Source organism: Nesoenas mayeri (genome assembly GCF_963082525.1).
Source record: "Nesoenas mayeri genome assembly, chromosome: 20".
Lineage (NCBI taxonomy): Eukaryota > Metazoa > Chordata > Aves > Columbiformes > Columbidae > Nesoenas > Nesoenas mayeri.
The window spans coordinates 7,489,090-7,514,276 of record NC_137569.1 but is presented as its reverse complement, the minus strand read 5'-3'; the positions used below and the strand labels follow the sequence as shown (position 1 = coordinate 7,514,276).

General features: G+C 42.7%; 1 protein-coding gene across 1 annotated transcript in view; it reads right to left on the bottom strand.

Annotated features, from left to right (window-relative positions):
- The window catches only part of LOC308048160 (sphingosine-1-phosphate transporter SPNS2-like), a gene marked incomplete at both ends in the record, with an annotated part of 117,274 nt that extends 93,151 nt beyond the window's left edge, over window positions 1–24,123 (bottom strand). The window contains one exon of the mRNA XM_080357099.1: window positions 23,829–24,123. Within this exon, the coding sequence (XP_080213225.1) occupies window positions 23,829–24,123 (295 nt within the window). The remainder of the gene's footprint in view (window positions 1–23,828) is intronic.
- Window positions 24,124–25,187: the final 1,064 nt, after the last annotated feature.

Below are 25,187 nucleotides of genomic sequence, written 5' to 3'. Positions count from 1 at the left end.
ATCCTCACATGACCCAACAGAGACTTATTTCCCTGCAGATGAGGCTTGAGGGTATATTACCACACACTGCCAACGTCGGCTAGAACCCTCTTGTGTCTTCTTCCTTAACTATTTAAAGCAGCCACTGCCACCCTCTAATCATGGGCATGTTTTAATCTGCATATGGGTGGAAATGCCCTTCCATCATCATCCACTCCAACACCTCCTACTGACTGAAAATACCTTTCTCTGAGCACAAAGCAACGTGAAATTCCTCCTCTTGTGCCCACCTCCCACAGAAACACATTAAGCATTTGCATTTCTTCCTGGGTCCTGGTCAAGCTGTGCTGGGAAACGATCACGTACGGTGCACATCTCTTGATGGCTGCATTAGTTATTGTAAGCAACGTGTCCTTAAATTCATCCAGCTGACAAGGCAAGTGGCTTTGTACAGTTAATTAGCAAGGCACATGGGTATTCAAATAATATCTGTGTGGGGCACAAAAGCTTGTTAAGAGACCCAGAACTTACCCACAGCACTGGCAGGGAAAAGAGAAAAGAAAACAGCTTTGGACTTATCATAGGAGATCATTTAAACCCTTCCATTCAGCTTCTTAAATATGACCTATTAAAGAATTTACTATGTTCTACTATAGCTCCATGGCTGATATGGAAGTAAAATGTGTGTATAAACCCAATACCTGCATGAGAGCGTGTACTTAGATGAGAAAAGAGTGCACTAAAATAAGCCTGACACCACGGGCTTCTCTATAAGTAGAAGTGGTCACTGGTGGAGCCCTGTGACTACAGTGACATCAGGAAATGCCCAGACACAAACCTGTTTTATTTAGAGAGTGTTTTATTTGGTGCAAGTTGTAGCAATTTCTGAAGCTATAATATCTTCCACAGCAACATTTTTGGTTTTGCCCAGTTGCATTGCCACAGGACCTCTGTGAGCTCAGCCGTGGTTCCAGGACAGCAATGCACAGCCCTCAAAGGCATATCTGCGTTAGCAAAACCTGAATTCAACCCAGGCCTAAGAGACGGGACTACTCAGTTCCAAATCCTGACACTACATCACTATGTAACCCTGGGTAAATTATTTGATCATGCAGAATTTCAGAGTCTGCATTAGCCTAATGAAGATAATAACAATAATCATGTGTGTCACAGATACAGTAGGGCTTGGTTATTATGTTCTTGTGAAGTGCTTAGAAGAGCCCCAGATGAAAGGGAAATTAGGAGAAGGAAGATTAATTAAAAGACATGTGCATCCCAAATAAAAAACAGACAGGAACACTGTTGTTGCTGTTATTAGGAGAGTCTGATTTAGGGCAGCTTTTATTTCTGTGTTGGTAAAGCAGACCCACTTTAACCACTTTCTGTGTTCAAACTTTATTTGTAGATTGTGGGTAGGTGATAAAGGCTGCTGAGCCTCTGATACTGCAAACATAAAGGCCTTTGATCAAAGGTCTGACTTCACAGTACCTGACATCTGTGCTATGACACTGCTGACGGGCTGCTGCTGTTTGCACTGCTGCAAGGCAAACAAGGAATAAAAATGTTACCACCATGCTGAAGGAGAGACTAGGATTGAAGAAAACGGAACATTTCCTGCGGGTAAGCACACCATAGTGAGCACAGTTCAGTAGTGAGAAACGCTGCAATGAAATTATGTTAAATTCCCAAGTTCTTGTTAGTAACAGACTTGTGCAAATGGAAACATGTTTACTACAGCGGTTTTTACCTAGAAAGTACTAAGCACTGATCATTTATGTCAGTATCATTCCCTGATTTAAAGACGGGGAAAGGGACACAGTGCAAGATGCGGTGATACATCTGAGCTCATCTATAACAGAGCAGCACAGCCCAGAATAAGGCTCAAGCTCCCTGCTCTTGTCCAAGCCTGGACTGGTCTCCACAGGACGAGGCTTCATCCTTGGCCAAAGATGCACCCTGGTTCTTCCTGCAGCATGCCACGAGTGTTGGATACCACACTCCAATTCACCAGCATCCAGTGCCAAATACACTTCTCACCCTAACCTGACTGTGTGAATGTCCAAGTGACACCAAATTCCATGAACTATCTCTTGGGACATTCAGGAATGAATTTCTTAAAAGGAAGCAAGTACGGGAACTTGGGAAGAAATTAATAATTGCACATTCTCTCTGGGACACACAAAAACCTTCCCTTTACCTTGCACAGACAGGTGGTGTCGAACCCTTCATTTTTGAAGAGTCAGATTTTTTTAAGTGCTGTCAGCAAGTCACCTACACTTTAATTTGTTATAATTAACACCACAGTAGAAGAAAAAGGGCCCTAGCCTCCACCCATTTCAGGAGACACTGCAATACAGTTAAAGACGGAGTCTGGGTTTCCCCCCTTAACTATAAACAGTAAGAGGCTCTAATATGTTACGCTTCTGCTGATGAGATGTGCATTAATTCCCTAATGACAGGTGCACCTCGGAGCCAGGACAGCTAATCACAAGATCACAAGTGAACGACAGCACATGGCTCAGGGAAGCCCAAGTCTATTCCAAAGAACAGCTTGGCGAGGTCCCACAAGCTGGTTCATGGCAAGTTCATAGCAAAAAGTTATTTCCTAAAAGCAGAACCAATAACCCCCCTTTTCCTATGGTTTTACGTCTTGAGACAGCATTCTCTAATGCTGTCAGAGGTCATGGATGTTCAAAAGCTTTTGCCTTTGTGGGTTTTTTTTCACATCTAATAAATGTTAAGCCCATGTTACAGGGACTCCCTCATTTCCCTGACTTCAAATTTCTATGAAAGCTCAAGCAGCACTGAAGCTTTCAGAAGTCTTCTTTCTTCAAATGTGGCCCCAACTGGCCAATAGATTAAAATAGAAAGAGGTGAGAGGAATAAGAGTAACCTAGAGACTGACTTACCAAACACCCTCACTTTAAAATAAACTTCTTCCATTGCAATTCATGTCTTCTTTTACTGGAATTGCTGAAGTTATTTATTTTGGTCTTAGTGGACACATTTTAGAAGTGGAAAGTCCAGACTGACTTTCCTGTTTCAGAACAGCTATACACCTTACAGATCTGAAAACAGCTACGGTGGCTTTTCCTTTCCATACAGAAGAAAACCAGCTGTATTACTGCACTGTTATCTATGAACATGGAAAGGTGTGCGTTATCCCATGACAGTTAATCAACACTGTCAGTCTTTTAGTAAGATATAACACCACACAACTCTGGTGAAAAATAGACCGAGTAAAATTTCTCGCAATGATGTTTAATAATCTTAAGTTTCATAGCTGGCCAATAAAACATCACTTTCAGGACAGACAGTCCCAAACTCTCACTCCTTATCACAGGATGTGTTTATGTGTGAAGTGGAAAACTGTCAAATGTTCAGAGATAATCAAGATTGGGCACAGGTGCTGCACACAAGGGACTATCACTGAAATAAAGCAAACAGTATTTATCTTTCCCTCTCTACCCACACCCTACTTTTAGACAGTAACATCTAAGCAGCTGAAGGTGGTCAGGAAGAAAATGCTTAGCCACTGAACTTGCGCAGAACATAAAAGGTAGAGCTCCCTTTGAAGAAACAGCCTGTTGGAATGCTGTGAACATGCCTTCCCTCTGAATAGAGAAGAAAAGATCTATTTTAAAATTAAAAGGCAACACAGTCCTCAATCTGAACAGTAATCCACGCTCTTTGGTCCTGTACTTCAGTCACTGATATTAAAACTACTTCTTTTAGGACACATGTCAATCCCTTTGATAACTTTTTCTTGGTTTAGATGTTGAGTAGAAAATAAAGCACCTTCATTGTATGTGCATCAGAATTGCTGCATAATATAGAGGGGAAGAAATATTTAAAGAAAAAAAGCAAAGCCAGTCTGAGGCAAAGGGGAAAAAAAACCTCAATGCTGTCTTATGATCAAAAGTTCCTGTGTGGTCAGTAAATTTAAAGTAAATGAGGATTCAGGAAGTACTGCAAACTGAGCTCTAAGATCAGTGCTATCAGATAAAGCAATGCTCAGATAAAAGGAACTCCTCGCCAAGCATTCTGCCATGGGGGTATATGTACTGCAGGTGGAGAGCAGACTCCAGGTCTTGTGTAAGCGTGCCAGGCCCAAAAACCTTGAATCTGGAACCGCACTTGACTATGAGAACACTGATGGTCTGCAAGATGTTTGCTGGGAAGCCGGGCTGTGGAGAACTTGCTGACCGCTGCTTTTTTCAATCCCTTGGTGCTGAACCAAGAGAAGTTTGGTCTGGATAGAAGTGCAGAACACACCACAGTATGGATATAGGTCACCGCTGAACGTGTTTTAGCATATAGAGGTGGTAGGTAAATCCACAAGGACCTGACAAGTTAGATATGTGAGCTACCATAGCGCAAAGAACTTTATTCTCCAACAGGCAAACGCCAAGCTAGCGAGGGTGCTTTCAAGTCAGTCCAAAAGCCAGACACGAATGCCACCCAAACAGCGGCAGATCGCTCCGTGCAGGTCTGAACAGGCACGGCAGGTCTATCCAGGAGGAACGCGCTGCTCCAAGGGAGCTGCGGCATTCCTCGCCAGCCTCCGCATCGCAATGGTTTTCAGAGGGGGTCCCAGAAGTCATTTACTCTGTCAGCTCTTCCCCCCGCAAGATATCGGGGGTGATGGAAATGAACGTGAGAGAAAATTAATCTTTTTGTTAATACAGAAAGGTGCAATTCATGACTCACAGCAAGCTTGTGTAAATAAATGGCATTGTTTAAATCTTATTTGTAATTATACTTCTAGCGAGAGACTTTCAAAGCCGCATCGAGAATATGGCATTCAGTTGTCTAATTTATTGTTATTTTAAGCAGGTACTGTATGCCCAAATTCCCTTGGCAGATTATATCGCAGCTTAAGTGTTTCGCTAGAGGTAATTTTCACCTGTTCATGACAACAGCAATGAGAGGAAGGAAATCAACCAAAAGAGAATTACATCTATGTTATCCAATTTCTTCGTCTCTCTGTGGCAGGTTGAAAGATGTTAGTGCAAAACTGCAAAGCTGTAGGGTCGCTGTGCTCTGCCTGGTTCGGACTGGAGAGAAAGCGAAGTGAGGAAGGATCAAATGCAAGTGGTTTGGGAAAGGAAACAAACCAGTAGGTTCTCCTAGAAATACGAAAAACTGCTCTTTGTGCTACTTCTGCTCACTGTACCAGCCACCTGTTCATTACAACAATAGTAAATAAGAAGCAAAATACTCAGAAGCAGATCACCTTGAAAGTCTTGTTCATACTTCATCAGCCTCCTGCAGTCCCCAACCACAGATTTAAACCTTGTAGGATTAAAAATGTATAGAAATGTAGAAGGTACTGAGAGGAAAATAATAAGTGCCAATGTATATATAAATTCAGAACACCAATCTGCCTAAGAAATTAGTCTTATTAACACCTCGCTTGAAATACCCCAGGCATCCTGGGAAGGCACCTGGTGATCCCCAAGGAAACAGATGCAGTTTTCAGGAACTGTCACATAGCTGGTTGTTCTTGAAAAGCTGGACAGAGAACAAAAACGCCTGGAGAAGTGCCTATCACGTATCTACTGCTTTTTAATAGCTATCGTAGTGCTGCAGTGTTGCACGGAATCTCAGACATGTAGCAAACACGTGGAAAATTAGCAGCATCCTAATATATATCACTGCTAACAGCCAGCAGGATCATAGTCACCCGTTCATTCACTACGTGAGCTGGGGAAGAGTTACCATCTGTCCCTTTCTTCAGGCACTGTTTTAACCAAGAGACATTTCTACATGAAAGTACAACCAAATTCCAAAGTGCTAGACTTACTAGGAGTATAAGATACATGTATTTAGAAAAAATTGCTCCCTAAATCAGTTTAACTTTGTTTTTTCCTGCTGCCTCTCCTTCAGTTAAAAAACTTGCCTTTCATATCAACCCAAATTCCCATGCAACAGATTTGATTTTGGTTTTGTCTCCAGCTCATTTTGCTCCCACTTCACGACAGAACTGACCCTGAGGAATGAGAACTGCACCACGTACATTAAAATTGAACCCAAGTATAGTGGGTTTTCCTCCTCTGTCCAGAATATGATCAGCAGTTTGACTTTCATATGACCACTATTTAAAAATGTGCATTCCAATGCAATGTGCACTGTCCAATCTTGAACGGACTTCAAATCTTTCTTTCCTAAGCTGCATTCCTATCAAGTGTCTTCTACAGGTGAGAAAATATAATTCGATATCTGAAATGGCAGAGACTAAGAGAAGTCTCTTGCAATTACTTTTAAATGACCTGGCAATTCAGAGAACACTGTTAATTCATCTCCTTATAGATGGGGTCACAAAACTGCTGTTCTTTGTCTTCTGATGCTCTAAGGGCCCAGAGGACTTCAGATATTCAGGGACAATTGATGTTGTCAGATGCTGGAAGATGCAGTTGTTAGAAATGACACAGACATTTGTCAAACACATACATAGTCCATCCTGCTCCTACCTTCTTTTTTGTATGATTTCCTCCTTTTATGTTGTTATTAATATCACACTTTTGGGGGGTGAGGAGAAAGAAAGTATTCACCTCAGGCATCACCACCCTAGGAAACTGCAAAAAGAAAAGACTGCATAAAACATCTATAGACATAAGGATCCTGCTGTGTCCCGGAGGCATAATACATCTCTATTCAGCTAAACTGTGCAATACAGAAGTGGAGAAAAACTGCAGAAATTGCTTTGAAAACAAAAAGTGTTTTCCTAGAGCCATCATCAGGTTTGCTTGTCAGATCAGATGCCTTTTTTTTGGTGCTCCATTCAAATGCAAAGAAAATGCTTGAAGAAAATTGCTAGTTCTGATATTTACACTCTTCGCACACACAGCTGGAGTGAGATTTCTGCCGTGCTTCAGCAACACCATCAACAAAATAATCTAAACCTAATGGCAGCCATACTGCAAGAACTACTCAAACACATATGCAAAGTATTTCTCGATTCCCTTCTACAGACTCTCTAATAAACTTTATGCTTAAACAATTTTAAAGTACTTATTTTTACAGCAAATTTTAGGGGAAATGGGCTATTTCCAGATAAAGATTATGATCTTGGATGAAGAACTTTACTTCCTCCTCCCTGCACAAAATAATAACTTATCTGCATTATATGTCAAAATTAACAATGTAACTGCCTACAAATATTAAAGTAAGCTTTCAGAAATGACCCAACACATCTTATTTCAGCAGAAGCACATCCTAATACTCAGCTCCATTGCTCCAGCTAGATACAGACTACTTCCAGAGCCTCCTAAAGTGCTTTGAGTTGCATCAATTTCCTCTCCCAGGCCTTCATATTAATTGATGTGTTCTGAATTACCTCATCAATTTTTGCCAAAGCACAGGTATTTAAATATCATCCATCATCATATTCTTACTTCAAAGCCCTTCTGTTCGTTCTCCCTTGCACACACATGCTCACTCAGCATAATACAGGGAAAGCTTCATGTTTTAATACGCACTAATGTCAGCTGCAAACAAGAGGTGTGAAAGGAAATTAGGTATGCAAGGCAACTCATTCACAAATTAACTGCCGATTCATTTGCAGGAGTGTGATGCTTTGCCACGCTGGAAAGCAGTTGCGAAACAAGAGGCGGCCAGGGGAGCATCAGTGTTCTTCTAGCAGCTTGAAAACAACTGGAGCAGGTAGACGAAAAGATACCTTTGTTTCTGAGAAGCCATTTCAGGTTTGACTTCTTCTAATTGCTGTTCTCAGTTTCCAAACACAAGGCAGACATTAGCGTCATCATCAACATTAGGATATTATGTTAATACAGGATATTAATATTATTAGCAGACCACTGTATGGATTATTTGTGAAGAGTTCTGGTATGCTGGGTGGGAAGGCAGAGCTGGAGAGGCTGTACCCAGCTCTGCAGGATGGTCACCCTTGAACATATACCATGTGTTTTCCATGTGCTCCTGCTCAAGTTCCCTGACATGACCAAGTCTCCTCCCTGCCCTTGCTCTTTGCTGTCCTGCTTCCAGCACCACTTGCAGGGATGCGGGAGGATCAAAGACCACAGTAGTTTCTGCAACAGGATCCCCTCTTGTGGACCTTAGGACTCCACGGTAACACGAACAGCAATACTTCATGGCTGTGTCCAAGGCTGAGCTCTCCGATCCTTCTTCCATTTATCCCTTCTCACGCAGGAAAAATATTAGTACAAACTTTATCTCAGTTGTACAGTGTAAACCTTCTGCAACTGCCCTGTATTCACACTAACATGAAGAAACTTCAGCCCAGCTATTTACCTTATAAACTTCCCATTACTCAGTTTTGATCAAGATATGAATATCATTTCCTTTCTGAACCTTTTCAACCCAAAATAAACATTCATCGTCCACAATCAAACTTTTTCATACAAACCCAGTGCTAACATCTCACAGTACATTTGAAAAATAAATGGTCGCAGCCTATCAAGTACAGTTTTGCTTAAATTACACACTCTTATTTCATAAAATTACAGAACATGGCTTTGCCTCTTGCCGTACCAGGGACTGCACAAAGTGCTGTTACTGCTGCACCATGTATGCTGCCTCAAACTACTTTAGCCCAGTCTTCTGCTTTGTATTGAATAATGTAAAATCCCATTAACTTGTTCAGAAGCAAAGATAACCATGGTCAGCCTTATTGGTTGAGAGCTGCCAACAGCAGAGGTCCCTATGATAGATAAGGAAAGGTCAGTGAAGGAATTAGTGTGTAAAGGTACGGCAGGTGATCCGTACTGTTCTCCCAATCATCGTCATTACTCATCTGCACAGAACACAGCACGACAGAGTCCCTAATTGCAATTCCTAACTGTAAATGCAAATAATACATAATTAACATATAATCAAAAAGCCCTCTGCAGGTATTTCAGATTTAAGAAGCATCCATTACTTTTTTAATAAGTATCAGAACTCCACTTCATTTTAGAGCTGAGTGGAAAAGTAAAAATATCTGGAGATTAAAGTATCTTTGTACTTCAAGACCAGCCTCCATCCACAGGTTCGGCTACATCACAAGCCCTTGAAGATCTGATTAGTTTGGCTAATTGCATTTACTTGTCATGTCCTCTTGAGAAACCCATATTCAGGCTATGAGTATAGTAACAGTTACAATCACAACAGGAAATGCCCAGAGGATAAATTTGATGTAAAAAGCAAACAAAGAACATGGTTTAATTTCTCAGGGCTCCTAGAAGAAAAAAAAAACAAAACACACACACATACACAAAAAACAACAAAACAACAAACTAAACACCACCACAACAACAACAACCCACCAGCAAGATGAAACCCAATGGAAATGATGAAAGCCAGGTGAAAGTGCAGCTCAGATCCATCTCTCATCTCAGCATGTCACGTTTTCAGACTTTAGAATAAATGATATATTCTTTTGGCTTATGACATAGCAAGCATATAGCCTAAAGTAGAGACTGGGAGCTAGCTGAAACTCCACATAGCTAGTGATTTCAAAGCAGCCAAAGGCTCACAGGAATAGCTGACACTTCCCAAGCTGAATTAAAGAGCAGATTATTTGGGAGATTCTTCGACTTTGCATAGCAAACACCTTAGAATTTTCCCTACAGCAGCTCTCAATCTCACATTTTGAGGTGTCCTACAAGAGGACAACGTGGTTCTGCAGCATGTCCATCTGCTGGATGGTCACACCGCTGCCAAACAACAGAACCTTCTCTCTGCAGCCAACAAACCGAGCACCTTCTTCACACCACAGCCAGCACCTTCTGCCCCCAGCACCCTGCTCATCACCACCACCTTCTCTGGGCTTTCTGTCACCGCACAAGAGAGAGGCAAGTGCCTCTACCTGGATTAAACACAAACAGAGCCCGCTGAGGAGTTTAAAACATTCAAAATTCCAGCTCGGAAAGGGAGAGCCGCCAGTGGCTAACATTTCTATGGGCAAAATTACAGCATGTGGGAATTACAGATCTGCAGACAAACCAGCAATTTCTGAGGAATTTAAGGCACCAGAAGCGACAAATTAGGACCACAATGCTAACAAAATTAGACACAGGCTCCTTTTAACCTCGTCTCTATTTTTAAGGGCTTTTTTTTTTTTTTAAGGTTTTGTATTTGTTGTGTTGTTAAAGTTTCCGTGAAATTGGACTGAGAGCAACTGTTTAGGAACGAAGTTTCCCCATAATTTACTCTCATTACCTTAGGACGTGTGAAATTATCCCCATGCCTGTATAAGGAGGTTTCTCTCAGCAATTTAGCAGTGCCAGAGTAGCACAGCAAAGACAACACTCAGCAGCAACATCAACGTTTCCATAATCTTTGTAAATGTGCTGCTTAATAGGAAGATGCCAGCTGTAAAATTTTCCTTATTTTGAGGTTCACTTGCATTCTTCAGTCTTCTCTCCAGCTGGGGACACTGCTAGAGCCAAAAGGCAACTCTTTCCCAATGTGACTCTTGCTTGTCTACATGTCAATAGAATGAACTACAGAAAAACAAAACAAGAACGGAGCCAATTTCCACCCCCCTCCACCCCATAACAATAAAATCACACAACAGTATCTTTATAACCACGCCTGCTCATTTTGATAATTACTCTAACAGTCCATCTAAGCGCAGCCCCTCAACCAGCTTCCAAAGGAGAAACCAAAACCTGAAGGAGAAGGAGGAAATGGTTCATCTGCTGAATACAATGTTCGGAAATGTGGGGTGAACATTCCTCACCAGAGCAAGATGAACGTTCCCACCCGAGCACAAAGAAAGGCTTCACATTTCATATACTTCCCATTGTTTGAGCTTGCTTGTGTATAAGTAACTGCATTTAGTGATCACCAATGGAAGATATTTAGCAGCTAAAGCGATTAATATTTTTAGCAGTGCAACGGCAACAAGGCAGGGTGCACCCTGTTCAGTTCCACCAACATTCTGCATTTCTGATGGGGATCCACCCTTCCATGGGTACATCACCTCTGTAATGCCCACCAGTGAGATGTGCAACAGCCACTGCCCAAATAAAACACCACATGAAAATGATCCACAATGAGGGGCATGCAGCAACGAACCCCAAAGCAAACCAAATGCCACTGGGTGCTGCTTAGTCTAAGCCCGGCTCTTAGAAAGCTCCACTGCACAACGCCAGCTCAGTGATTTTCAATGATGGAAAGTGAATGGATACAAAGTTTGCATGGAATCAAACAATTCTGGATTGAAACAAGTGAATACTTTGAAGTGAATGACATTTAAATGAGATGACTTCATGACAAAGAAATATCCTGTAGGTACTGATGGAGACAGTGGTTTCAAATTTCCACACTGAAAAAGCGTTGGTTTGACTCCAAGGGGTTTGTCAGAGAGCGAAAAGCATGATGGAAGGACTTGCGTGCTTTTGCACCTTGCTCCTCCTCAAAGTGCAGCTGTGAGGCTGGGCTGTCTGGTCCTGCATGGGCTCTGCACCCCAGAGAAAGCACAACACCCAGGAGATCCGAACAGAAACAGCAAGAGAGGCTTTACCAACCTACAACGGGTTCCACGAGTCACTGCTGCTGTCTTGAATGACCCTGCATCATTGCACAGTTATCGCTTGACACCAATTGCTGGTGATTTGGGTTCGTGCCTTTCTTTATGTATTTAACAGAAACCTCTTAACACTGCCCTTTCTAGCTGTCATTACATGCGCTGAAAGCACTTTTCAATGGGACCCTGTAAAAATATAATGCAGAGTGTTTATGGACAAAGACAAGCTTTAGAAGACTGGCAAGGAATTAAGCATCCTTATAGCTATTAATTGAGATAGAAGGAACAGGGAACGCTTATCAGCACAGGCTGCTGGCACATCAGGTCCCAGCAGGAGCCAGCGACGGCAGGTGCAAATGATGAAATCTGTGTGCAGATTCTAGAGGGACAGCTTTCTAACAGAGGAGCTCTTCTCCACTGGGGCTGGTGCCACTGTTTAATTTGATTACACACAAGTGAGAGCCTGGGGGAGGCAAGAAAAGGGGAAAAAGGGAAGAGTGGGGACCCTCTAAGCACCCATGCTGAACTTAAAGGGCCGTGCAGCTGCAGGCTGGGCAGCAGGGGTGCTGCACAGTGGTCCACACCAAAATTACAGGGGGGATCAGACGGCTGACATAGCACGATCTTTAGCAGACAAAATTTACTTGCTTTCCTCTCAGCAAACCACACGCCACATAGCAATTTTGACTGAACAGACACTATCGCAGATTTAAAGGGAAACAAATCTGTTAAAAGAAATGTATTGCGGAGCAGGAGAGCCTGGAACCTGTGTGTGAACACACAGACCAACTGCAACCGCAACTCTTCCAAGTGCTACACTTTGCAGCTTACTACCAAAGCTTTTACTACCTGGCTTTTTAAGAGCTACAAAGAGACACTTTCCTAACCACAACTTTTAGGTTAAAAGTTCTCAAAGTGTGCTCCTGCTTCCCTCTAGTCCTGGGACTGTTTCTTTAAAGGGCAGAACAATTCAGTCTCGTTTGCATTCTGGGTTAAAAGGAAGTTAAAAAACTACACACACACAACCCCACTGGAGTCCAGGATCAGGCCCTCCACACTAAGCCCAAGAACATCACTAAAGATGAAAATTCCTCTTGTTGAGATATTTAGGTACAACTCTTTTTTTAAACCTACCTTAAAATTGTCATGACACTACCTACCGGACTCTAAATTATACTTCCAAAATTATATGTATTAATATCTAAAGTGTGTAATTATAAAGAAGCAGATATATTTTAGAAACGCCATACTTATAAGCCTATTTTTTAAATATAAACTTTCTCCATGAGTCTAAGAGCTGTATTTTAGGTCTCCCGTCTTTACGAGTCAAAACTAGGGGAGACAACTGGAGTCCACATGTTTGAATGGAGGCTGCAAACAGTGATCCTCTATATTAGGTCAATGCCATTGATTTTTTTATTTAAGGCAACCTTTACTCCTGCAGAACAAAAGAAACCCATGAAAACAGTGAAAAAGCTGCTGCTCATACATTTTCTTCTTACCAGGTTCCTTCACTAAAGCCAAACTCACGCAAGCAAAAAGTTTCATGTATTTGTTTTTATCAAGAAAACTGAAGCACTGAAAAATATTTTCTTTTGCCGGCCAAAAGTGACAGTGATGAGCATGTTTCCTATTCATACAGAAAATGTGAAGGGATAATATAATAGAACTTGACTATATATTATATCAAGAAGGTTAAATTCTGATTCACATTGTATTGCATGTGCTTACAGATAGAAACCTCTATCCAGCCACTCGCATAACTTGCATTTTTATTCAAACATTAGCTCTGCTGCTAATTTATTCTTGTTAAGTGGCTTTCAGCAATGCAAGTAATTTAAATGTGCACTTGTGAGCCAAACATAAGCTTGCAATGATGTACAGAGTCTGACATTTATACCATTATATATTTTTGAACATGACTACAGAAGCATTACTAATTTTGAGTCGCTTCCAAATTAGAAAAAGTTTAACAAGAGCAATGAAATGCACAGCAAAAGTGATTTATCTCGCTCTTCTTCAGCTACTGTTGCAATCCCTCTCAATCCAAAGTCCAAAAACCTGAGAATTTTCATAGCTTTGTAATATCTTGAAGTACACCCACTGTACCTTGAATAGCTACCAAAAATGTGCTTTAACACCACATGCACCTTAGCACACCTTTAAGGACAAAAGTAATTTTAACCGTACTTGGAAAAGTGGTTTAGCTTGGAAGAGCTTTATTGAAGAACAGCATGAGAGATGGACCAGCTCTGGAAGGGCACTACGCAACAACTCATAAATGTGTTTTCACTAGGAAAAAGCTCCAAAAAGCAACAGCTGTTCTCCCTCCACTACATCTGTAACTTTTGAGACACCCAGGTTTGGAAAGACAACCCACTTCTTCAGCGCTCCCACCCCAGCGCTTTCAGAGTACGACCCAAAACTTATTGAAGTAGTGAAAGGTCTACCCAAGTGTTAAAGCACATAAAACAGTGCATGAGCTCCCAAACTGGGTCACGCATCTAAGCTTACAAAATAACTGTGAGCAATATCCATTTATGCCAAGCTGGAATGTGCCAAGATGTAAGAGGTACAGATTATGACTACCTAAAAATACATGTTTTATGAAGGAAACAGCAAGTGACCCTAAAGTTTAGTGGTTCTATCAAGACCCTGCTATAATGAAATAGGGAAGAGATGCAAAGTCATTAATTTTATTGCTCTTTTGGCACTTCAGTGCAGTTCAAAGTACATCACGGAGCCGGCAAGTACACAGCAGTACGTGCTAGGGATGTGCTGCAAATTGCTTGTGAGCATCCAGCACCTGCATACGTATAAAAAGTAAATTAAATAAACACAGAAGTAAAGGAAATAAAGTTGGCTATTCCCTTGGCAGCTAAGAAATGCAGTTGGGGAGGAAAGGACAGAATATACACTCACTGTGCAGAGTACTATGGGGTCAGTGCCCAACCTTGGGCCAGGATTTGCACCCAACAACCTCACATTCTGACCAGTGACTCAACGTTTTTCATTAGGGATTGTGTAATTGTTTATGTCATCTATATGCAAGCACAGATGAACAAAACCACCAGGATTCCTCTCATTTAGGAAAAAAGAAATCTCCCTTGGATTTATACTAGTTGGGAATAAAACACATACACATATTTTAGTCCCCCCAAACCATAGCTTAACCCATCATCAGAAGGTCAGGAATCTCAGCACGTATCTTCTTATAGGAAGGTCATCATGGAAAGATCAATATTTGCCCTTCCAAGCACTATTACTCAGGTCCTGGTTTGCTACTTCTGAGCTACAAATTCCTGAAAAACTGCAAATACTATCCCATTACATTGTTTTTTGTCCTCCTCCTCCTCTACTTCCCCCATCAGAGAAGGAACTAACACATCCAAGACGGAGCTGATCAGGACCTGTCAGTTTTAATCAGAGCACTGGAGCTGTCAGTCACCACTGGCCCTTGGGTATTTTGTTTCCTGAATACATAAAAGATGGTTATCCTGAAAGTTAGTCAGCATTTCTGGCTGCTGGACGGAAATAACAAGACTATTATAAATGTTATAACATCAGTATAGCTGCAGCAGTATTTGAGTTCTAATAATCTAACACACAAACACATGCAATGACCACTCTTTATGAGGCACACTGGTACATTAGAAATAATTGTTCCTTATTGCATAGTTTCCTAACTTACAGAGTCAACATTTATTAATAATGTTGCAATTCTATATTAATTATTATTTAGCACTAACAGTAGGCCCTGAACTGCACAAAATTAGTCGCTGCCCCGAAGTGCTTGAGCAGGTCTGATTCAGTGTCCCATAACCAACATTTCCTACACCAACCTGCTCCATTACTAAAGCCTGGGTAGCTGACCAAGTTATTTAACTCCTGCTGCCAAGCCATGGTGGTCTCACTGGAGTAAAGTTTACAAGCACAAGCCTGTTGGAGAAAACCATCTGGTATTAAGGGCAATGGAAAAATGAGAATCTAATACTATCAGTCTCACATTTTTAAATGAAAAGTCCCACTGAAGAGGTGCACTGCAAGAGCACTCAGTAGTTTGCAAACTCCCAAACTGCACACCTGGCAGCAGAACTGGGCTAAAGCAACTATATACACCAGCCTGAATGCAAAACAGCCAAGGTCACCATCACAACACAGGCACAAATAATGAAATACAGAGGAGAGAGGCAGAAAGAAGTGAAAATTGCAAACCAACAACAGGGCAAGACCCCCCCACTTTCAGATCCGAACCGCTTTGTTGGCACACTGTCCCAAAGGATCACTTCTCTGAAATGAGAACACGCAGGGAGAGCAGCTCTTCAAATCACAGGCCGGCTGTATGAATCAAACTTAACCTTTGGGTCGGTTTAATTCAGGCCCTGCAGGCTTCACACAGACACAAGTCCTGTTGACTCTGTCATTCACTCACTCCTGTTGTTTTCCATATTGCCAAGAACACAGGGCTCAGGGTCTAAAACAATAATGACATGTTTCTAATACAAATAAAGAAAATGGGAAGCTAGGAAACAAATAATTAATTGTGTTTTGTTCTTTACATAATTACTGGCAGAAGCCTGAACAAGGAGCAAAATGGATTACTGCAGTTTCGGTTCAATGCAGCCTTAAAGTAAAAAAACACCATCACAAGCCAAGGCTGAAAGGATTTTCATTGCAGCATGTGGTTCTCTCATTCTGCCAGCAAAGCTCCAAGCTGCTCCTACAGCTCCTCTGCAGAGAACCCTCCTCTCTGCTCAGCCACTGCAGTCACTGGCCACCAGCAGAACCATAGGAAAGGCATTTAAAATAAAGCCTGTAGGAGATATTGTTCACCAACAACATAACCCTGGTACATTCTTATTGCTGAAGCCTGCATTTAGGTCTGACAAGGCATAAAGGTGACTTTTTCTTCTGTATTTCTCACCCTTCTCTTCAGCTAAAATTGCTCTATGATTTCAGTTGTAGAAGATCAACAGTTCTGCCAAGGAAGGTTGGACCAGATGATCCCTGTGGTCCCTTGTAACCTGGTATTCTATGATTCTATGATATTTATTCCCTCAAGAACACAAGTACAGAATTGGTGGGAAGAGCAACATTGATTTCACGACAGGCTTTATTGCAGCCTAGAAGGATCAGCTAATAGAAAAACTCAGTGCTTTTCTCTGTCATTTTATATATTGAGAGATAACATGGTGGTTCCCAGCCATGCCTTGAGTGGAGGCTTTCATGAAACACAGGACATCATGAAGCATGGGAAGAGACCAACACAGCCTCCTGAACGGCTCATCCAAGAGCCTTCCAAAAGAAACCTTCAGCCACTCCGGACTGGCAATAGCTCCAAAACAATGACCTCAAAAATAAAGGATTCTACATTCCTTTAGGCATCCAGGATCCCTCACATTCTCACCTTCCTGATTATTTATACTGCTGTGAAGCCAGAAGCACGGAAATCAGTGTTCCCTCCCTTTCACTTCCCTTCCCTGCAACCCGACAGAAATAGCTGAGTTACATAAGACAGAAACACCCACAAAATAACAATGAAAACAGATGTGTCAAAAAAAGTTTAAAAATGTGTATAAGATGCCTCCTGTGCATGCCAATTGTGAGTGAAGTGTTCATCCAGTCTATGAATAGCATGGTCAGCTATTTTAATAGTGCAAAACTCAAAGGGAGGTTGTAGTAATTAGAGCTTAGAAACAGGGGTTTGAGGTGGTTTGGGGGAGTTTGTTTTGTGCGTGTGTGTTGGGTTTGTTTCTGTTGGTTTTTGTTTGTTTCTGTTGGTGTTTTGGTTTACTTGGGTTTGTTTGATTTGGTTGTAGTTTTTTTTTAGTTTGGGCTTTTGTTTGTTGTTCGTTTTAATTACTGTTATTTCATTTTGCCTGTACCGGTCTCGGATTTGCTTCTTTACTTTCAGACCAAGAATTTCAGAGCAGTTCATCAAAAAGGCAATTTGCAGGTGAGGTCTACATCAAGTTCTGTACCCAAACTTCTCTGGAAACCACCAGTTGTTCACCTCACACATCTCTTGGCTCTGAGCCCAACCCCATTTTGCTCAACTCCCATTAACTTCCATGGCCCCTCAGGCACCTCACAGAACTCATTTTGAACATGCATTATTTTTTTTTCCTAGAACACTCACCACCCTGCATCCACAGTGCCAATCTCCACAAAATGCTCTCAACCAGCAGAAGGGTGTCATCCTCCATCATCCATTTCCAACAGAAACCATCGTGCTTTCTCCTGCGATGCCCATCACGTTTGGTAGATGCTGTCTGCAAACGCTTGCTGAAAGCAACTCTTGTCTTCCCTCATATCCCTTCTCACCCTTCGGCTACGCTGCCTGCCCAATAAGTGATACCTGCTAATCTCCTAGCGCCCCTACACTAACCAGTACTGTCTCTTGTCTCCTTCAGACTCTCCCAACCATGGCCTACAGCTTTCTGGTATCTCTTGATATATGCAGATCATAAGCACCTTGGGTGCACTATCTGATTAAGTAGAAGCTGCACAATGATGTCCTGGTCTATAACACTATAAAGAGATGATGATGCAAACAAGGAACTCAGCAAGAGTTCTGATCTCTGAATTTCCTAATTTCTAACTGCAAAATAAAATTATGTTTTCCCCTTGAATCTACTGAATAGGTACCATGAGCTGTTATTAACAGTTGTAAGGAAACTTAAGACCTGTACAAACCTTATTTGACTCAGGTGACACCTTTCAATCACAAGTTCCTCAGCTCTTGAAAGCCCAAGAAAGAGCTACAGGATTTCATACTAGGGGAAAGTTGCCAGCTTTTAACAACATCTATTGAACTTAGAAGCCTACCAGGCTACCTAATGAGCACCTTATTTGTTTCTGGTGTACTATCTACCAGAAGCACTAAAGAATAAATGTGTAATAAATAGGAGCAACTAAAAACAAGCTGACTGATGGAGTTCAACTCTATTACAGCTTGGCATGGTATTTGAAAAGTCCTGAAGGAATGATTACAGAATTCCCACACTTTTAAGCAGAGAAGCTTTTCCACACAACTTCTGATATTGACAGTCTCAGAGATGAAGGGACCAGTAAAATCATCACAATATTCCTAAGAAAACACTCAATATTTATGAGGATCTTAACTCCATGTAATAAAAGCCATGTTCACTGACTGTGATGACTTGGATGCTTTGGGGATAAAATTAATCAACATGCATGAAAGAGGATCTCAGAGTCAAACAGGAAAATCTAGACATAATAACAAAGATAGTTACTATCTGGCAAAGCTACATCACAAGGAAGAAAAAGACTATGATTAAACATAATAAGACTTCACTTGAAATGTAAAATACTCTGCATCAAACCCTGCCAACTCGCGTAAGAACCGGCAAACAGGAAGCAGCTGACTATGCAATAAAGCCCATCACACGGGGAAAACACGACATTAAGAAGACGATGCTGCTCCCCAGTCCTTGTGCTGCAGAATGCTTTCTGTCGCCTGCTTCTCCAGTGCAGGAGGGTCAGTCCTTCCAGCTTGTGCTCACCGTGCAGTGCTCCTTGAATTCTGAGCCCGTGACAGGTACCTGTCGTCTGAGCAAAACACTGTCCCCTTCTGCGAATTCTCACATGAGTGAGCTGGCAGCACTGCTGGCTCAAGCGGGTTCAGTCAATGTTCTTTCCTAATATTTTCCAACATTACGCTCCTTCCACAGCTAAGTCCTAGGTTGAGATTAGCTCAGCAAGAGACTATAAAATGAAGAGCTTGCACTGCCACTTAATGGTTTCCTCCCTGAAACTGTAAGCACTGAGCACAGTCTTGTTACAACGGGGATAAGGAACTCTCTTTAATCCATTACATATTAATATATGATATCTCAGACTACAAGAAGATCATTCAGTATGAAACATGCTATGAGGTAATATATTACTATCACAAAAGCAGTATTGGCTTATAAATTCTTTAATACCTTTGCACTTGAGTGTCAGTGTTGAACCTTTCCTAACCCTTCAGTTATAGTTTGTACTACAGGGTTTTAAACTTGACTTTCAACTTTCAATAATCATTTGCATGTACGTATCTTCAAAGAACGGTATTTGATTTGCAACTATATGTTGTAATGAGAGGCTAATTAACACAAATATGGTTATTAGCAAGTTACAGACATTTACAGGACCAAGCCAGCAGACCAAAACCCATGGTGTACTATGTTACAGGGACAGAGAACCTCAAGGATGAACTAATACCAGCCAAGATTTTGCCACTAACTACGTTGCCACAGGCAAATCACCACCACTCTACAACACTGTTTCCCCTCCTGCATTGGGATAGTAAGGACTCGTTTACTTTGCTGGGTAGTTCTCCAGCTTAATTAAATCATTACCTTTAAATTAAAGGCACTACAGAAATGCCAGGAAGAAGCATCTGAATTAGAAGGTGGAGGTGACACCCTAATGAAGCAAGACTATTTTCATCATCAACAGCAGGCATAGGAAAAGGTCATCCATGGCATAATTGTGAAACCACATTCCAAGCTTCTGAAGGTAAGATGACTTTTCCCAAAACTTCATTAAGGACAAAGGTATGTCCCAGCATCACCGAATGGCTGAAATGCTGTAGTTTCACAGGTAATGTGCAATGGTTTCATTACTGCTAGTTGTCCCTTTTCATTATTGTTTGCTTTCTTAACAGCAGCAAAAAATCATGGCTTTTGAGAGAACGCTTTTTCCACAGGCAACTGTAGTATCAAAGACCTATTAAGAAAATTGCAGAGGATCACTTCGCATCAGTAATGTTCAGCATGGAGTTTTCCATCTTTTCTTTAGAAAACCCACAGTATGGGCACTCCCACTTTGTGTTTGGGACAGCTTCTCCCAAACACCAATATATTGTAACATTCCCCACACACACTGGAAATTTCCAGTTCTGTACGCATAAGGACATTATTGAAAGATCCAGTATTACTGTGCAGGCTTTTTATTTTTAAAGTATTGGAAGAAACTCTTAAACCATAAGAAGCGGGCCAGTCCTCAGCAGAGGCCCAGTTTCATAATGTAATTTATTGTTAGGTGTGAAGCTGTATATACCCTGTATCTCAGAAACTGCACTCAGGTTCTGTCACAGAACGTCCCAGGTATAAAAGGCATCTGCCAACCTAAATTCATTTAGTTTATACTGCGAAGTTATTAAACCAAAACCAAGGAACAGGTAGCTACTTCCTTGTTTCTTGCACCTGGAAGAAAATTACCCACAAACAACTCATCATACGCAATGTCTTTGTATCCTGAGTGTAAACACCAAGAAACACCATTTTTGCTGTTTACTTTTTAGCAATGCAAAAACATTTGTTTTTTACTTTAAGGAGCAAGACGTGCTATAGGAGAGGTCGGCCTAGTTCTTTCTGTTACCCGAGATCCCCTTGCATTGGTTGCACACATGTTATCTACCTTCCCCATGGTTCTTAGAAAAATAGTAGAAGATACTCAGGGAAGTGTGTCTGCAACAAAGAACTCCATATATGATTTTTTTTTCCTATTGACTAAAAATACACTAAATATATACTTGTATATAGTTATTATATACAACCCAAATATACACTTGGGTTGTGTTTTGTTGTTTGGGGTTTTTTTTTTATATACGTGCATTTGTGACCAGAAGACCAAAATGGTTGCAACCAAGTTGGAAGATGTACTTGTAGTACCGTGCCCATAAACTGGATTCTGTGTTTGCATATGTCCATCTGTCAGCTGCCTACTAATCGCTTTGGAGTCCTCTGACCTGCTTTTGACTGAATTTGACAGCAGGAAGAAGTCCCAGAGCTCTCAGCACTTTGATTTAAAAAAAAAAATGGTTCAGTAGAGGATAGACTCTTATAAGACAAGAAGAGAAAGGTTAATGACAAAGGTCAACTCCTATTTGACGTCAGAGAACCCACAGGAGGGATCACCCCAGAGACACAAATCCTCAGGAACCAGTTTTCATTGGTATTGCTGCTCTTTTAACACTTGTTTCCAATAGAGCTAGAACCAGAAATTAATGCTAGTTCTCACAACAGTTCACTGGCCTTAGGTAAATTATAACTTCTGATGCTACTTCCCCTGACATAACATGGCTAGTACTAAACTCCCTTATTACGTTGCTGCAACAATTCATATTTGAAATGTACTTTGAAGGTCTGAAGAGTTGCATTCACTAATTATTACCTGTCTTGAGACATGAGCTGAATATTCAAAGCGCTAACTTGATTCATATGCAAGTGCACGTCACATAAGCATGTGGTATGCACTAAGATTCAAAATATAAAAGCAAAGATTGCTTTTAGAGAGACTTTATAATAATAAAGTCAGTTTTGAGCCCAAAACACATCATTTTTATTACCACAACTCCTCTATTCGACTGGATTTAAATTATTCCTTGTTTTGGATTAGCACTTCGTGAAACACCAGCTTGAAAAACAAATACCAATTGACAGAACACAAAAAGATCATACAAAATTTGATTCTGTCGCTGAAGGAAAGTCTGATGTCTGAGATCTTAAACCTTTGGTGAATGCTAACAACTAAGTTCCACAGGGCAGTTATTGAGCACCATAAAAACAGAGCTTATCCTAGAAATACTGCCAATACTATATTACAGTAAACAGGCATTTTTAATCTCTTTGGTCAGGCACTTTCTAGCCTTCACATAAATGAAGACGCTTCTCCCTTCCTCTGCCACAGTAACCCATGCCTCCTGTTCTTGCAGACAGGAAAATCAGATGACAAAGGTCTTCTGAAAGTACTACAGCAAATAGATGAACAAGACAGTGATTAAAAAAGAAGCATGCACAAGGAGGGGGGCAGCTTCCTGAAAAGGAAACTTTCCATGCATTAAAGGAAAATAGTGCTTTGTGGTAAAACTCTCTACTAGAGAGACTCCTATTTGAGGGTGAGGGAGCAAACTACAGTTTCCTTCAATAATAACAGATCAACCTTGTATCTTCAAGCGTCCTCCGGTTACACACTGACTAGCGAGTACTCAATACTTCGTAATACTGGCCTTTACGTTTCCTGAAGGAGCAAGCCCTGTCTAAAGACAGTTTTGTTCTAATCCTCCCTGTCTCCCTACCCTAGACAAAACAAAGCCAACCTGGCCAACTTATTCTGACAAGTGACTAAATTTATGTCCCTTGCACTCTATTACTGCCCTACAAACATATATTATTTTAATGCAGTATAAACAAATACATGATTTGTTTAACACCACATTGAGTACTACTGATTAAAATCTGTATATGCATAGAGCAAAATTTATACATGCACAAACCCCTTTACAAGCTCTGAAGATAAAATTATCAGTATTGCCAAACACAGAATATGTATTATATTTTAATTACATGAGACAGTTGAATACCAACAAGCCTACTTCATTTCTAATTAGAAAAAGTTCGGTAATCATCTTCTTCCCTGCTGTTATTGCCTGACAAGAATAAATGAGGAGTCCCCTCCAGGGACTGTACAGTAAACATGCTAACATAGATTTGTTTCACCGCCGAGCTTCGTAGGAGTGGAAGTCACTAATGCACATAGTAGTTTTCATGCAGTACGGTTGGCAAAACGCATCTGTCAGGCAGCGCATGATTGTAAAAGGTTTACCTCCGGAGCACAGATGCTTTGCAAAGTGCAATGCAGCTGCCTTTCCTGCTCCCCCTGCGTTACCGCCAGCCAAGCAGCAACGAGCAGGCAGCTCTGCTGTCACCTCCCCGGAGTTCTGCGGAGAAGGGACCCTCCTTGGCAGAGATCTGAAGGACAGCCGGGGTTTGCAGGCTGAGGGGACTCGGCAGAAACAAAGCAAAGGTGATTTGCTTCAGTGCGATGTTCACCCACAGAAGCAAACGGAACGGCATTCCTCCCTCTCACAGCACAGTGTATTTAACTGAGCGCGGCTGCACCTGCCACCCGCAGCATTCATACTACTCCTAAGATCAATAACGCTTCTGCCGTCAGCCCGTACAATCACATCAAGTAACCTCCGCCTTTACGAGTCCTTCCCGATAAAACACAGCGAACATTTACTCCGCCGCCGAGCCCAGACAAAGGCCACCTCCTTTTATTTTCAATAAAATTCAGACAAACTCGAGGACAATACCGGAGGGTCCGCACAATGGGCACCAGCCGCAGCCGCCACACACACACCCCCCCACTGCCGACCTGCTTCAGCCCGGGCACGGCCAGCCGGACCCCTGGCCCGGCAGAACGGCCCCGCTGCCCCCCGCCCCCAGGACGGCCCCACCGGTGGGGCGGCGGTGGGGACGGGGGCAGCTGCACCGTGGACCGGCCCAGGGGACAGGGGCCGCCGCCCGCCCCTCCCGGGGAGCGTCGCCGAGGGACCCCTCACCTGCCACCGTGTACCGGTCCAGGTAGTTGAGCACGTTGCCCACGCTGAGGATGCCGGCGGCGGCCACCCGCGCGCGGCCGAGGCTCGGCGCCTTGTGGCGGGCGGCCGGGCGTTCGAGGTGCTTGCCGGCCGCCGGCGGGTTCATCCTGCCCGACAGGGTCTGCACCTCGCCCTCAGCGCCCCGGCCGCAGCAGCCCCGCTCGCCGTCTTCCTCCTCCTCCTCATCGCCGGCTCGGAGCCGCCCGCCGCAGCCCGGGCTGCTGCCCGAGGAGCCGTCGCTTTCCAGGCACATCATGGACTGCGGGGAGGGCAACCGCGGCGCGCAGGAGCCCGCACGGAGTGACCGGCCGCTCCGCGCTCAGCGCCGCATCCCGCGGCCGCCCCTGCGCCCGCCTGCGGGACCGGCCGCCGCCGCCGCCTGTGACAGCTGCCCGGGCGGGGCGGGGCCCGGCGCCGGCTCCGCCCCCCCGCGCGCGCCCGGCCCGCCTCAGAGGCCGCGCGCAGCCGCTCGCGCCCCGCCCCAACGGCCGCCGCGCGCGCCCCAGGGGCAGCGTCCCCTCAGGCGTCGCGTCAGGGGGACGGGAGGGGGCAGCTGGTCGGTCTTACAACTGTGGCGGGAATAAGTAATATACCGAAAAACAATCCTCAACCTTCTTCTCCTTCCTGTATGACTGAGATAGCTTATCCATCTTTCAATAGCTCTGCTAGTATTTACACATCTATATCATGCAATATACATACGAATATATAACCCTGAATTAGAAATTTTTCTACTGACATTCCTTTCCACATTCACTTTAAATGTCTCTAAGATTCAAATTCCTTTTATCTAGGTTTATTCTATTCCAGAATGTATTGATTAGCAGAATTGCATAGTTAGCTGACACGCACACAAAGAAATAAACCAACACCAACACAACATTAAAACAAGACTCAAGGCAATGGCACTACTGGCTTGTATTATTCAACAGCAAACTCCACTCGGGCCACACAGGCCCACCCTCAGGTCTGATGTTAACAACAAATACATACAAATAGGCTCCTCGCCTACTTTAACCACCAGAACCATCTAAGTCACTATTGCCATCTGGGAAGGGACAACATTGTGAGGCACAGCCTGGAATGTGCTGCCAACCTCGCAGCTTCCTGCTTGGCCCCAGATGATTTTCCTATTACACAGGAGTTGCTTCAGGAACAACACCCGTCTTCAAAGGAAGTAAGATTGCTCCAGAATTCCCCCCACTGAACACAGTTTCATCCTGCTCCCTGTAAAGTTCACCTTTGAGCTCAGAACAGCCAAGAGAAATTTCATTTCAAAAGACTTCTTCAAAGAGATAAAAGTCTTCACAACCAGAGTGG